At 50.2% G+C, this 15162-nt stretch overlaps 6 protein-coding genes across 6 annotated transcripts; 3 read left to right on the plus strand and 3 right to left on the minus strand.

Annotated features, from left to right (window-relative positions):
* Positions 1–1540: 1540 nt before the first annotated feature.
* On the minus strand, positions 1541–3142 carry NECHADRAFT_89036 (uncharacterized protein; the record flags this gene model as incomplete). The annotated part of the gene is made up of 1 exon (XM_003039577.1): positions 1541–3142. One exon carries the CDS (start codon positions 3140–3142, stop codon positions 1541–1543), a length of 1602 nt encoding a protein of 533 aa, XP_003039623.1.
* A 916-nt stretch (positions 3143–4058) lies between these two features.
* NECHADRAFT_89037 (uncharacterized protein) lies at positions 4059–5274 on the plus strand (the record flags this gene model as incomplete). The annotated part of the gene is made up of 5 exons (XM_003039571.1): positions 4059–4203; positions 4249–4642; positions 4866–4990; positions 5106–5128; positions 5209–5274. The coding sequence occupies 5 exons, from the start codon at positions 4059–4061 to the stop codon at positions 5272–5274; spliced, it is 753 nt and encodes a 250-aa protein (XP_003039617.1).
* Positions 5275–6170: 896 nt separating this feature from the next.
* On the plus strand, positions 6171–7238 carry NECHADRAFT_89038 (uncharacterized protein; the record flags this gene model as incomplete). The annotated part of the gene is made up of 1 exon (XM_003039572.1): positions 6171–7238. One exon carries the CDS (start codon positions 6171–6173, stop codon positions 7236–7238), a length of 1068 nt encoding a protein of 355 aa, XP_003039618.1.
* Positions 7239–7787: 549 nt separating this feature from the next.
* On the minus strand, positions 7788–9320 carry NECHADRAFT_89039 (uncharacterized protein; the record flags this gene model as incomplete). Its single annotated transcript, XM_003039578.1, has 1 exon — positions 7788–9320. The coding sequence occupies one exon, from the start codon at positions 9318–9320 to the stop codon at positions 7788–7790; it is 1533 nt and encodes a 510-aa protein (XP_003039624.1).
* Positions 9321–10202: 882 nt separating this feature from the next.
* Positions 10203–11027, plus strand: NECHADRAFT_89040 (uncharacterized protein; the record flags this gene model as incomplete). Its single annotated transcript, XM_003039573.1, has 1 exon — positions 10203–11027. One exon carries the CDS (start codon positions 10203–10205, stop codon positions 11025–11027), a length of 825 nt encoding a protein of 274 aa, XP_003039619.1.
* A 242-nt stretch (positions 11028–11269) lies between these two features.
* On the minus strand, positions 11270–12859 carry NECHADRAFT_89041 (uncharacterized protein; the record flags this gene model as incomplete). The annotated part of the gene is made up of 1 exon (XM_003039579.1): positions 11270–12859. One exon carries the CDS (start codon positions 12857–12859, stop codon positions 11270–11272), a length of 1590 nt encoding a protein of 529 aa, XP_003039625.1.
* Between the last annotated feature and the right edge of the window lie 2303 nt (positions 12860–15162).

Raw genomic sequence — 15162 nt, forward strand, 5'->3', positions numbered from 1 at the left:
GTTTATATTAATTTTAGAAACTTAAGGTAAGATTATAGTCTTAATAATCGCCGGGGATATATAATATACCCTTATTATTAAGTATAAAGGCATAACAGAAATATATTATATTACCTTAATAGTAGATATATATTTTAAGAATTAAATTAAGTTTAATAGGCTTAAAATTATATAGGCTAGAGCCGAGGTTAAAGAAAAGGAGCTATAAAAGTATTATTACTAGTAAAGGATTAAGCTTCTTAAATATAATAAAGAGCTATTTAAGAAGCTAGAGGTTATTATCTAGTTTAATATTAATATCTTTAAGGCTAGGCCTAATAGGTATTTCTATTTATAAGATAATATAATAGACTAGGGCTAATTTTTATATATCTTACCTTAGTACTTAATTACCTTATAATTTTATCCCTAGGGAGATTAATATCGAGTTTAATACCTAATTTAAGTTATAATATAAAGGTTTAGATAAGGAGGAGGGCAATAATAATAAAAATAGCGAGGATTAAGAGGATAAAGATAGTAAAGAGGATAATAATAATAATAATAATAATATAAGCCTTACCTTAGTAATAGTTATCTTGCTAGTATACTTCGAGGATAGTCTTTATAATCTGAGGCTTACTTGGGAGCCCTTGGGGCCCCCCTTTTCCGGCTATAATCAGACCGATTAAGCGTAGAGAATGTCTTCCAGTGATACTTTGCGGTATCAGTCCAGGTAGATATAGGCAGCCTTACTAGTCTTAACGCGTCTATTTCTACTATCTGACTTGAAGAACCAAGGATCAACTTGAGTGCTTCGGTGCATCCCCCCCTGCCCCTTCGGGAGCAGGGCTGACTATTCACACCCCTCAAGGCCCGACTCTACGTCTACGCCACTATCGCTTTCGTTGTGTATAGGAGAGTAGAACTTTGGTGACGACGGGATTTGCAGGAAGTTTCTCCGTATGAAGTATTAATATTGTGTTTTTTATTATAGTTAAAGACCGGATATTGGTGGGATATCTATGCTAATAGATGGAAGTTCTCCCGTCTGCGGTCATAGGTAATTATCTGCTCCTTAACAGGCCCTCTCGTTGACGACACTATGGTTCAACCTACGAGTTTTTACAACAGGTGCATTGGCCCTAGGCCTCAGCCACGTGAATTAGAGGGTGCGGTTCATTCATGCTCCCCCCAAAGCCCCCCCCCCCTCTCAGGCTTCATCAAGAAAGACAAGTTTGTGCCAATAGGTAAATATCAGGGAAAGACTGATCCTTCCAAGATATTGCTGGAGATGAACAAGGCAAGACAATGCGTAATAAAGATTACTCGCGTGGGATATCAACCATGGAGTGACGAATGAGGATGCAACCGAAGATGTCTGGCATACAACTATCACGGAGAAGTCCCGCTGAGTCCAAATCATCACCACCAGCGGATGATGAGAACGAAGAGATTGGATACCTTCTGGCAGCACTATTCGGATATAACCACAACCAAATCGCAAACCGAATCAGGACATTCCCGGAGTCTCATTTTGACCTAAAAGCAACAAGGCAGCCTACATATTCCCCTCGGCGAAATATCCCTTCAGGCGCGCTCTCCATTCGTGACCAAACTCCCACGCTCTTTCAACACACTTGATGGCCTTGGCTTCCAATAACTGCTTGTTCAGCCTTCCATACCGTAGGAATAGCTGATCCCCGTTCAACGCGTCTAATGTAGCCACCAGCCACCGGATGTCAGATTCCAGCATCTCGCCCCGCCCAGTCAAAAGATCAAACATGGCGTCACTACCGATGGACCACATGGTTGTGCTGGCAAAGAGGTTATCGGTTTCGGGAGCGGCAGGCGGCATGACCTGAAGAGCATTATCGACTTGGGCTCGAAAGTTGTCGACATCTTGGTTGAAGATCTTACCAAAAGCCGTATTCAGCGTTTCTCGAGGGATTTTGTTGGAAAATGCAAGAGTCTGAGCCCGTCCATTTTTGAGAAGATCGGTCAATTGTTTATTGAGCTCTTGAGCCTCCTTGATCAGCTGCTTGTTGGCGAAACCTAGGCGATCCCAGATCCAGTGCTGGCGAGGTCGGTCAGTAGGAAATTCGCGCATATAGAGATCGATGTTGGTCCAAAGAGCTCGCTGCTGCTTCATGAATTCAAACTCGAGCTGCCTGCATAAGGATATCCCATCCCTGTAGCCATCCTTGAAGTAGCCAGTGGATAGGTCCTGATTGTACGCATTGAAACGGGTCAGCGCGGTATGAAGATCGTCCTCGACACTGTCAAGGGCCTCCCCGAGGAACCCATAGAGCGATGGGACAAGAGGGTGCCAGCCTTCGAGCGTGTCTTCCTTCGAGACCTCGCCACGAAGTTTGTGTTGAGTCGGGGTTGTCATCACACAAATCTCGGTAAATTGTAAAGGCACCCAGGTAAACGTGGAGACGGCACTACAATATCTGTCGACTGCATAAGCGGCGAGGAGGGAGATACACCCCAGGACAATCATGAGAGAAAAGACTGTGACCAAGATGATGTGCACCACTATCCGAGGGACCAGGGCGTCGAGCAGTCGATGGATCATGGAGCAAGTATTGATAACGAGGGACAAGGCGTCGAAGAAAGCGATGATGAGCAAGTGAAGAATGTTCTTGAACGGCTGCACCGCATGCTCAAACGGCCCGCGCAATTGTCCAAGTTGTACTCGCAGCATCTGGAGCCAGGACTTCATCTTTGTGAAATAACCGTCGAATGGGGCATCAGAGGAAGGGAGATGAGCTTTGCCCTGCGCGCTAGAGCTGTCTTGGGGGTCCTCCCTATCCTGAGAGGGTTCAGGTTGAGGCAAATAATTTGGTGGCCGGGAGGAAGGCTGGTCGGCCGGTCGAGGGGAGGGCTTTCTATCAGACCGTGCCGAGGACTTTTCGGATCGCGCGGGGGACTTTTCGGATTGAGTGCGGGTATGTGAAGGTTCCCGATGTGCTTTCTGCCCAGAGGAAGACGCCCGAGACCTCTCGTTGTCGGGATGTGAGTCATGGTTGGATTTGAAACCACTTGCTTCCTCCTGTTCTCTTTGGCGTTGCTGTCGCTTCTGGAGACGGCGGGTTGCTCTTCGGATGGCTTCTTCATGATCATCATCCTCAGTGTCACTGAGGAGGTGGCCAGGCATGGCGAATGGTGATAGAGGACGACGTGGTTAGGCGCACAGAAGAAGAATAGAAGAAGGATGGTTCTTGAGGAGAAGATGACAGGTAGTTGGCAAGGGAAGATGAAGAGGCATGGGAAAATCGCCATCGAAGGGACGATATAAGGGTGACGACAGTGAGTATGCCTACGCTATCTGGAACAAAGGATGGAAGCGGATGGTTTCTCAAGGCAGAAGCATGTTTACCAACAAAGAGCTGTGAATGACTAGGCAGATGTGTCTTTCATAGGAGCCCTGCATGATGCATGCCGAGCCAGACAAAGTCCCAGAACCAAGAGCCTTTCAACTCTAGGCAGAGCCGGATTGACAGATGGAGTTGACGCCAGTTGGTCGAGATCTTGTCACTGTCAAGCCACCAATGCCCCTTGTTCTCTGGATATGAGCCCCTCCACCAGGCTGAAGGGCATGATCTCCGGTTCAAGAGGGGGTTTGGAGCTTCGGAGGGGAGGCGGTGGGATAAAGGAAGTTCAAGCTGGCTTTAATGCAGCCCTTGCATGGTGATCTCAAAGAGCAAAGGCAGAGTACAATGAATGAAGCATGCCTATTGGCATACACGATAAGAAAGACGGGATTGCGTCAGAGAGAAGGCATTCTGGGTGAAATGAGAGCAGCCTAGAAGCCACTGCGAAGAGCCAAAGAAAGGGAGGGACACGTGAGATACTTCACGCTTACCTGGCATTCACAAACTCTGCTCTCCCAATGAATATTCTAATACAAACTTGTTTCCTCCTTTCCCAACTTCCTTCAGAGCCTTTTTTTCTCTATCTTTCCACTGTTTCCCATCACGAGCACTCCTCACGAGACGCACCGCACTCATCGACACCTGCCCGCTGTACGACCGCAACCTTCCCCAGAAGCTGACGAACCCGAGACACACATCATGCATTGGCAGCTAGTTGTTGGTTTCATTTCTGCAGCCGTTATGGCTCTCGCAGCCGGCGGCCGCTACGTACTTGGAAACGGAGGCCCACACGGTGTGAAGCTCCCTGAACACCTTGTTAACCATGCTGTTGACAGCAACGACAGTAAGAATTCTTGCTGAATACTGTACGATCCTAACTGTCTACTAGAACTCGAACGACATATCTGCGTGGCCTATGAAGCGCTCTTCCAGCTTGAGCCCAAGTACCATATATCGCCCCCCAACTTCTACCAGCTCCTTCGTGTGCCTCCTCTGCCGCCAGCCGTTTTCGGTGATATAGACAACGACTCGGCCCAGACTGCCCGGCTGCGAACCGTCATGGCGAGACTCGATGGAAAGATGCGCAAGCTATTCTTAGAGCGGCGGGCTCTCCCCAAAGGCCCCGGCCGAGACAATGTGATCAAGGCCATCGCGACATGGAACAAGATTGGCTCGGTTTTGTTACACCCGCTGGTTCGTGATTTGTATGAGCAAGAGTTTGGGGGGAATAACGTCGGTGAAGTTTTGATGAAGATGTGTGGAGAGCGGTGGGAGAAGAAGAGGTGATACGGGACCGCGATTTAGGGGGAGTCGGAGAAGGAGAGAGACATTTCATGTAAACATGTGTGCAGTATGTTACGCTGCAGCTTTAGATATGACTGCTGTATCTGTTTGATGTTTAAGAGCATCCCAAGGGTCATCATCCTAGATGAGTGATAGTGCCTCCTTTTGAGAGGGACGATCTTGTGTAAGCACCTTGAAACGTGATGCTAGCACGCTGCCTAGAAGACCCCCACGGCCTCCAGGTCAAATTCTCCTGAGAGCTGACGACTGGGCCATATTTATGTTTAAGATGAAGTGTTTTCTGTCACTGGACGTGATTTCTAAGCGCCTAAGGCCCCCGACTATAGGTAAGAGGCACATGTTATAACCAGGTTATAACTGGGCGTCTAAGTTATAACCAAGAGTCTTAGGTTATGACTGAATTCTAACCGATGATTTGGGTTATAACTGAGTTATAACTAGGTGTCTACGTTATGACTTATGATGTAAGTCATGATTAGTTTTAGATTAGAGAAGTTGTTACAGTTATTTCATCTCCTGGCATATTATTTACTACTTAAAACAGGTAGAAAACCTTCTGGCAATGTCCTTGACACTTTGCACTCTCTGGCCAGGATCTCTGATTGATTAGACCCCCACGGCCGTAGTATCTCGGCCGTGATCTCTCGGCCATGGAGCCAATGAAAAAGGTCAGTAATTGTTCTGTTTGCATTCGTAGATCCTGCCTGGTCATGCACTTGCTCTTTTCGGGCTGCTATCCATGGCAATTAACACGTCGTTCAATATACACTCCACACACGCAATATGGGCGTTGATGATCAAGGCAGCAGTTCTTTCACTGTCCGGAGCAGGTAACGTAGGATATGTCACCTCATGGAATCTGATTGTGAAGATCAAGTGACAGGTCGGCGCTCTATCGACTTCCCTGCCTTTGTTCAGCTCTGAAACTCAACCTGATGCCAAGTGATCCATCTTTAGGGGGAGCTTGGCCGAAAACGGTCTCTTTCAAAGCAGCGATGGAGGATTGACTTGTTTGTTACCTGTTACCTGCCTGGTGTCGGCCTTTTCTAAGGCACCCGCCAAAGTCCGCGGCAGTTAGACGGTGCTTTGATCCATCGAGATCTTTGAGTGAGTCACTGTTGCATCTAGGCAGAAGCATCCGTCTTTGTGACGTATGCTGCGGTATGATGACAACTGCGTTCTTTGTTTTCATGTCTGATGCGTTTCTCTCTATGAAACGAATGTGACGATTTTTGAATGCCTGGTCATAGAACTCCAGAAAATCTCTGCAGATGGCTGGACATGCGTCCATTCATGTTGAAAACGCCTCTTTCTGCGCGTCCAGCTGCAACTGGACCTCTTCACTATTATAGCTGTTCAGGTTCACACGTAGTCAGCCCCTCTTCCTTCACTCGTCCCCCAATCTTCACTCACATCACCATCTGCCAACTTTATAACCTCATTTCCCCATCACTCTTCGATTTTTATCTGGCCTCGCCGACTCAACCACAAGCAACCACGAGCAACATGGGCACGCTGACCCCACAAGACCGCACTCGGCTCAGAGCACGGCAGATACAACGATTTCACGCCTCCCACCTCGAGAAAGGACCACACAAGTTTGCTGAGATCATCACCACAACAGACTTGGACCTTGCCCGCACCCTCCAGCCAACCTGGAAGCACCTGGGTACGGATGACTGCGAGTATCCTGAGAATTGGGCCTTGAAGAAGGCCTCACTCGAGACTGCACTGAGATCTTTTCGCAAGAATGCTGAGCAAATGATCGCGGGCCATGCCCCAAAAGAGGTCGATGTGGAAGCCGAAGTCAAGGGTCAAGATCGAGTCGTCGACGCGACAGCTATTGCTCCCACGATGGAAGATCTGCCATCTCCTCTTCGCACCAACCGCCAGGAGATGAAGGCTAGCCCGCTGGCCCTCATACCTACAGATCAAGGTTACCAGAATGATGAGGCTGTCGAAGATGGCCTTGACATCCCCGCCGACTCTCATCTCGACCACATCATCTGTGATGGTTCATTCAGTCGCATTTCTCCACGCCCGGCCTTCATATCAGGTGGTTTAAACCCCACAACCCATCATGAAACTACACCCAAGGCCACCAGAGTCGAATCTCCGTCTCGATACAGACAGCACTATGAACCCGAGTGCAACACTCACCAATCGACCATGACCATGACCATAACCGTGCTCCAAGCGCGAGTTGAGGCAAAGGATAAAGAGTTGGACAAGTTGGATGATACCGTGATCAACCTCAGCAAAGAATGTGCCAACTGGAAACGGATTGCAGGAGAGAAAGAGAAGGTTGTGCAGGATACTATCAAGAAGTTGGACGCCACGCAGAAGAAACTGCGCCAGGCTGAGAAAGATAGGTTGGTTCTGATTGACAAAGAAAATGACCTGGTAGAGAAACTCAAGAACATGGAACTGGAGTTGGCCAAGACGAAGCAGATGGGGCAAGGAAGAGAAACCCACAAGAAGCAGCAAGACAAGAAGAGTGACAGCATTCTCACACCCAGCAACCTCGAGCGTCTCCAAGCTCTGATGGTCAAGGCTGGTGTTGAGCGGGGCTAAGCATACCTGATATTAGAGGAGAGCTGATGAGTTGTCACAGCCAAGTTTGCTCACATGTTTACCGTATTTGATAGCACAATGCGTGGTACTAGGTATAGATGGTATTAGATGATGACATGATTATTTCGTATGAGTAGGCTCTTTTCTAGCCTCAAACCTCCACCTAATAGGGTAGTGTAAGACCACGATACTGATATTAAGCCTGCCCTTCATTTCAAAGGCAACCCCAAGATCATGGTGACAGGTGTACGTATCATTTCTCCGCTGGCGTTCTTGTGCCTTGGGTTTTAATATTAGCATGTGTCAATGGCCGTATCCTTTCCCATGGCTGGCAGCTTCTTTTTGGAACCTCCACCAAGTTTATAATGATTTCTCCGCGTGATAAATAGATTCAGAGCCGATGGTGGCGATTCAAATAGATGCACTTGGGATGAGTTGCTAAAACTGATTTTCATGTCTAATGAATAGTCAACTACTCACAGTAGTACAAAGACCATATTCTCAATATAATCTATAGCTATCCAAACCACCAGGCAGCTTTAATATAACCTAGCCCTCCAGCCACCACCACGATAGAGCCAGGACACCTTCTCCATATCCAAGTCCCAGCCTTGCATCCAGTTCCTCGCAGACAATGTCCAGAATGTCGAGGTGACGGTCGTTCTGCTGGTACAGATCCTGGACCAACCACGCCATATCGTCGGCCCCGCAGAGGACCTTGAGCCTCCAAATCATGTTCCCAATCAGCGCATCGCCGAGTTCATCGATGGTTTGAAGGAGCTGCTCCTCGGTCCAGTCCTGCAACCCAGCTCGAATGGCTCTTCTGTCGATCGATGTGCGCAGGGGAACTCTGTCTTGCAGAGGGAGGTTGATCTCCGAGGCCGAGTCTTGCGGCAAAATGGAACATGCCCGGCCTACGAAGCTGCCAGGGGGTGCCGAATCTGACGAGATTGTGATCTGAGGTGGCGGTGTCAGATTGGACGACAAATTGATCAGAGCCGGTGGTGGTGCCGTTTGCAAGTCCGATACAAATGATGGTGGAGTGTAGAGGACATCGGAGCTGGACCCGGAAGAAGACGGCGTTCCTGCCGGAGATGCAGGCCGGGGTGGAAACTGGGGGGGTGAAGGGGGTGGAGGCGGCGGAGGTGGCGGCTGCACAGAAAACTCTGGCACCACAGGATTTGGAGGCTGTTTGTGATGGCTACAGCTGTGATTGCAGTTGTTGATGAACTGCTGATATTGGAAAGGCTGGGATGGGTGTATCGGGAAGGCTGACGTCGACTGCTCGGTCGGAGGTGCGTCTACCATGACGATGTCGTGATCCTCGGTCTTGACGATTGGGATCTGGTCGTCATTGGAGCTGTCGTACGAGCCATCATCCTCACTGGCAAAGTCCTCGTACACCAAGACACCTCCCTCGTGACAGTCGGAGTTGTTGGAGTCATCGGAGTCGGAGCTAGAGCTGGAGCTGCTGTCGTCTCGGTGGTAGACATGAATGGTCTGTCTCAGGTTGACGTCCCGACCTACTCCCGCGATGGCATTGGAGCCAATCTTGCCGCCCCTGACCTGGTTTCCGTTGAGAGACTGCTTCAGCTTCAGCTTTTGCTTCTGCATCGCGGCCTTGCCTTTGGGGGGCCTAGAAGGTGTGGCGGAGGAAGTCTTCTTGCTGGGTTTGGCCTCGCGAGCGAGCCTCTGGCTTGTTGTTGGCGCCCAATCCTTCCACCAGCCCTGGAGTCCGAGAAAGTTATCTGCGTCAGCACGCCAGATATACTTGGTATCCCCGTTTCGAGCCTCCTCCTTGATTAGTCCACCGTTGACCATGTCCTGGATACGAGCGCGGAGTCCGGTTTCCACCTTTGTCCTCATCAAGTCGACAATATGAGCGCCATGCTGGGTCAGGTACATGGCCTTCAGTAGCTCCTCAAAGTTCTTGCGCCACTTGAGCGGCGTTAGGCGATTGCGGATTATATGATCCTGGACTGATGTGCGGCACTGCGGTCCAAAGGTGAATCTGGTGCCAGCCTGCATCAGGTGGCTGTACCGCTGCCCGCAGATGGTGTGCTTGTCGTTTGAGAGGCACATGGTGATGAGTTGTCGGCTAACAGGGGGCTATGTCGGGGCGCACACTGCGAACATCAACGTGTGGCCAAGTCGGACGGCTTCCAAAGGGGGGATTGACGATGGGATGGCGATGGTGAAAGTTTTAGATTCTAAAGGCCTGGAAGAGGAGGGAGGGCTGAAGGCTGAACAAAGACCGCTGGAGCCTTGAGTGCTGCTTCACTGTCCGGCAATCGAGGCAACAAGGCCTGCTTGGACCAAGTTGCATCCTGTACATTGGCGTTGCCATCACCATGTCCACGTGGCGATCGCCGAGGCAATGAAAGAACTGTGAATTCAGTGGTTGATGCATGGTCAACAAGCACCAGAGGCGACAAGGGGTAGGCAGACGTTGACTAAGGGCCCTGATCGCTGCGACGCATCTATCCGTTGAAAGGATGTTGCTAACGTGGCTTGCTTTCGGTTGCTTGTCTTGTCTAAATCGATCAGCAGCTTGTGTCTCATCATTTGTTTCCTTTCACGTCTCCTGGCAGGCTCGCCGTGGCCGGTGAAAGCTTGTCAAGCACAGCCATTTAAATAGGTAGCGGCCAACTGCATATTCCATACATGCAAGCACTTTATGAGCTGCAAGTGCTCTAGGCACCGCCGTGTTTCTTTGACCTTGCCACCTGCACTTCCCATTCCTTATGTCTTCCAGGCATCACTTCGGACACTTAGGGAGGGGGGGCAAAAGACTCTCTTCTTGTGCATCTGCCTGCCTGAATCTTCTCCTTGTCTCTATCCATCCTCCAATCCTTCATCTTGACAACTCTCGACAAGATTTCAGCCCCCCCCCCCCCCCCCCTCGACAACCCCAATCTCAAGCGTCCACATTGCCTCCTGGGTTGACCACCAACAACTTGCACCATGGCTGGCGGGTCCAAACTTCGTCTGGCCGAGAGCCTCATGCTCTCCAAGAGTCTCGATAAATTCACCGACGCCGACACCGCGCTGATTGAGGAAGCTGTCGTCGCCATCGAGCGTGATATCGCCCGCGACAGTGGTCTCACCGAGGCAGAGTTCCGCCTCTTGACCTTCTTCATGGACAACAGTGATGACAAGCACAGTCTCATCACCGACTACGCCCTCAAAATCATCGGTGGCCGCAAGCGAGACAAGTATTCGCAGTGGGACAAGGACCTGATTCACTCGGCCGCAAAGTCCCTTTCTGATACTCTCCAGGCACAGGGCAAGCTACCCAAGGATGCCTCCAGGTCAGAACAAAAGATCTACGTGGCAGACGAGACCCTCAACCCCAGGTACGCCGAGTCAACCGCGAACGCTGCGTCCTCGATTGTGTCCCACTCGCCAAGCATGCTGGCCACCCTCGAGTCTCTGGCCAATATCCCCAACATCATGGGGAGCGGGGGCCTTTCTGACCTCAACTCGTACGATGCTGGCCGGATCGCTGCTTTCATGAAGGCACACCCCGACCGCTTCGAACAGCCAGCTCCTTTGACCGTGACCGGCCCTCCCAAGGAACGCACGCCTCGAGGACGTCTGCCTCCGGGCCCTCAGTTCCCGCAGCTTCCCTCATATGCCGAGTGTCGTCTTGAGGACTTGCCCGACACGATCGCCGACATTGACGCCGAGATCGACCTTCGTCTCAACCACCAGGCGGAAATCTCCGAATATCTGATTCGGAACAGCGGAGTCCTCTGGCGTCTCAAGATGAAACGCAACATGCTGTAGCAAAAGGAGTGAAAGAATGGTGATTTAGGCGTTGATGGTTAACGTAGAGATGCCATGTTTAGGTACAATGAAGAGACAGGAATGTAACCGCAAATAGACTAAAATCATTGTGAAAGCAAAAGACTGTAAACTTGAGTTTCCGGTGAAATACATCCCCATTACCCAAAATCAAACCATCAGTTTCACGCCACACACAGCCAACTTCTAGATCAAGCCGTGCCATCTATGAAGCTGTAGTGCTCTTATCGCTTGCCCCTCTTGCTTGGCCTCGGCGGACGGATCTTGTCATACCACCAATCCCTGATCTTGATGGCCTTGCCCATCTCGGCGCCCCTATTCCCAACGTTGCCCAGCTCTTCAATCGTGCGATTATCCAGCAGCCAGTGAGTAGTCACCTCCTCGCAGGCCAGAACCCAACCTGAGATGGAAGACTTTTGATGATCAGTCTCATGGTGGCATGTGACCTTCCGGGTAGTGCCCTGGTTGATAGTCATGTTCTGCCAGTATTCGACCTGAAGAGCCAGTCTCGAATCAAGGCCGGACAGCTTGGTGATAGCCCGGTCGATACGGCTAGCTATCCACTCGATAAGAGGCAAGATATGATCACGGGAGAAGTCGATGGCGTCGATTGCATCCCGAGTCCACCCTCTCCGGGGGTCATCAATGTGCGGTCTCAAACCTTGGTCGACATCATTGAAGATGGGCACAATATCGTTCCTGATGGCTTGCAGCTGTCTCCTGAGGGCCCAAAGTGACTTCAATGCATGTCGGTTCTGTGCTTCTTGAAGCTGCCAGAAGCCGTTGATCGAGTTTCTGATCTGGTGGTCCGACGTACCCTGGTTGATGGCATGGGCGAGAGTGACAGCCGTCTGCGCATTGACAAGAGTGCGTGTGACGCGAAATAGATCCCTGTAGTAAAATTGCATGGTCCCGAATCGCCTCAGGCAGTGAATGATACGATCTGCCAGGTTAGCCTCTGGTCCAGGCAAGGAGCTGCCCTGCCAGGAAGCCACCCCGTAGCTGACTTCGGTCAGCTCGCTTCTCAGCGCGCCGACGAGATTGTATGGCTCCAGTGGGAGGAGTGGGTTGTCGGCGTGTTCAACAGGTGTGACGAGGGGAAGTAATGGTTCCTCGTAGTCGCGGTAGAGCATGTGGATGGGCTGCCAGATGAGATATTCGGCCGTCTGATCAGTAGAGGACGCCAAGACCCAGGCTGGATGACCTTGGCTGGCAAAGGATGCGATGAGGATGGCGAGAAGGGCAATGGCACAGGCAAAAACAGACCAGCGAAGATATGGAGTCTGGCCCACCAGGCTGGACAAGCGTGTTATGGCTCTTTCTGGAGCTGCCCCTGGTTCCAATGGTGGCTCAGGCGAGGATCGGGATGAAGGAGATGCGCTCCGCTGAGCATTAGCCCACAAGTCGATGAGCTCATAATTGATGTGGACAAGAGCCGGCTCATGGAGGGAAGTTGTATGCGAGACAAATGCAGAGTCTCGGCCCAAGTGAATCATACCGTCAGGAACCGGAATAAAGTCGGGATGGATGCATAGTCGAAGCATAAATGGCTCTGATGGGGCAGGACTAATGCGAAGAGGCAAGGTGAGCTCGTGACAGTATGAGTCCATGTCATAGCTGCCATCAAAGTCAGGGCTAGAGCATATCGAGAGTGGGGATTCGATCGGCGAGGCAGGGTCGGATCTACGACAGGGTTGGCGTGGAGAATGGTGCCCATCTCGAGGTGATGGTTCAGATTGAGTTGACCAATGGTGGTTTGCCTGTCGCGTCCCATCACCTTCTCGCCAGGTCGCTCTCTGGCGGGGCTGGGACATGTCTCGGTTAATTGGTCAAGAATAATGGTCGGAAACTAGACTATACCAGGATGTTAGCACCGCAGACAGTGAGTGAATTGGATGGGTGAGACAACATGGAAGTAAACGTTGCGCCTGCTAAGCAAATGGATGTGATAAAGCCAGAGGTGGAGGTGAAAGAGCAAGGCGGGGGAACCTCGACAGACAGTTAAGTAGGCCGAAGAACAAAGGAAATAACAGGGCAAAAATGATGCATCTCAATCGAAAGCCACCAACAGGCCTGGGCTGAAAGCCTGGGCTGGGCGTTGGTGACAAGGGAAGGCTAGGTGTCAGACAACTGGCTCCACAGGGATCATTAATAGCACCAATCAATTAATAAGAATTATCTCTAGAACAAAAGAAATCGAACAGCCATATGTTCGGGCACAGCTATTTAAGCTCATGTCGTTAGGATTATGCGACAGGCCAGATGTGAAACCGGATAGTTACATCCGGTCACACGAATGTTATGCGACACTGGGCGATCGACCTGGGGCTGATGCCTAAGGCAACAGTTTCTTCAAGCCCGCCTTGATGATTAATTGCTGAGTCATCGAGATATCGGATAAGATAAGATAAGATCAGATCAGATCAGATCAGACATCAATCAGTGACATTATTTCCAGCATGGCTTACTGATTCCATAAGGGGCATGATGTAATTCATAGCCTTCTACATAGGTAACTGAGGACGGCAGGTATGACCCTTGCAGCGCAAGCATCTCATCAGCGATTTACTGGGCTGCATCCACCAAGAGCGCCAAGGGCCCGACCGTTGGTACCCTGAAGAATGGCACAACACTTGGCTGCAAGTCCCAAAGTCAGGAAGGACAGTAAATTTCTACTGTCGCTGGGCGAGCAGAGCCAAGTCTTGGAGGGGATAGACTAAAGCTTGTTCCAAATATCAGAATACTAAGAAGGAACTAAACCCCAGGCAGAGAACCCCAAGACTAGGGAAAGATGGCATCCCACAGCTGGAAAGAGACAAGGTCTCAAGAAGAAAAGAATTCTCCATACAGAGAGAAGGACAGGGTCCCAAGCGAAAGAGGAACAGGGCCCCAAGTGGTTCTGTTTCCCAAAACTGGGAAGAGACTACGTCTCAAAAGGCCAAAGCCTCGAGAATGGAAGGAACGGGGTCCCAAGGGATGGCCCCCAAACGGGGAGAGGACTGAGTCCTAGGCACTAGAAGGGGGCATAGCCCCAAAAAAGAAGAGGTCCCAGAACTGGGAAGAGATGATGTCCTCACCAAAAGTAGTCAGAACCCAGATATGGGAGAAAGCCCAAAGAGCGGTATCCTATCACTAGGAAAGTGTTAGGTCCAGGGGCGATAGCAGAGAGAGTAATGTTCCCAGAGAAAACCAGACGTTCTTTTCTCAAAGTGGGAAAGGGATCGAGTTCTTGCGGAACCCAATGACTCTAAAAGAGTCTAGCAAATCGATTTTGCGCGAAGCCCAAAGGGCAAAGAAGCATATCCCATGACTTAGCAATAAGGCCATCTAGCAGCCGGGATGCTAATAGGAAAGACGATTCAGCACGACCCGACGGTCAAATACCCTGCGATTAGGGATACTGAGATGTCTTTCCCAGCGGCGCCATATTCAGAGGTCCACAACTAGACATAGAATGCCAGGCGCCATATGGCCTTAGTGCGAAGACAGGTCCAAAGGAAAAGGAAAGAGAGTATAGGTTATGAGAGGACAGAATATTTTCGGTTTTAGTAAATCTCCTGGCCCAGGCAGTAACCACTAAGCGCGATAGAGATGAGGAGTCTAGATGATAAGTCACCATGAAGCAACGATTATCAGAGGGGGTGGTAAATAAATCACGATGTAACCTAGCAGCCACGCATTGATAATTGATGTCTTTATCACGGTTATTAAACGCCGCTTTTGGGAGGAGAGGCGCCATTATTAAGAAGGTATAACCTGGTTTAATTAGGGAAGTTAATTCGTTCACTCGTTGCCCAAAGCCTCGGCGGATGCCTAGTCCTTAGAGTTCTTGCGTTATTGAATTCGACGTGACTGCTCATTCTCAGTCAGGGACAAAGGCGCCTTGACCGGTGGGCCGCTGCTTTCACCGGCGTTGTCAGAACAGTGAAGTGGATGATAGAGCTTTATCCTGCAGTGAATATGCAAGTATGACCGATTGATGCTCCATATTCCCATATTCAGAGTCGTTCATTCACCCGGCGGCGCATCACTTTGAGGGATCTATGTTGCAGTCAATTCTGTCGAAGTGAATCACGACTACATCAACAGCGACAAACTGCGACTAATTACGGTTGCA

This window comes from Fusarium vanettenii, assembly GCF_000151355.1.
Source record: "Fusarium vanettenii 77-13-4 unplaced genomic scaffold NECHAsca_88_unmapped, whole genome shotgun sequence".
Taxonomy (NCBI): domain Eukaryota; kingdom Fungi; phylum Ascomycota; class Sordariomycetes; order Hypocreales; family Nectriaceae; genus Fusarium; species Fusarium vanettenii.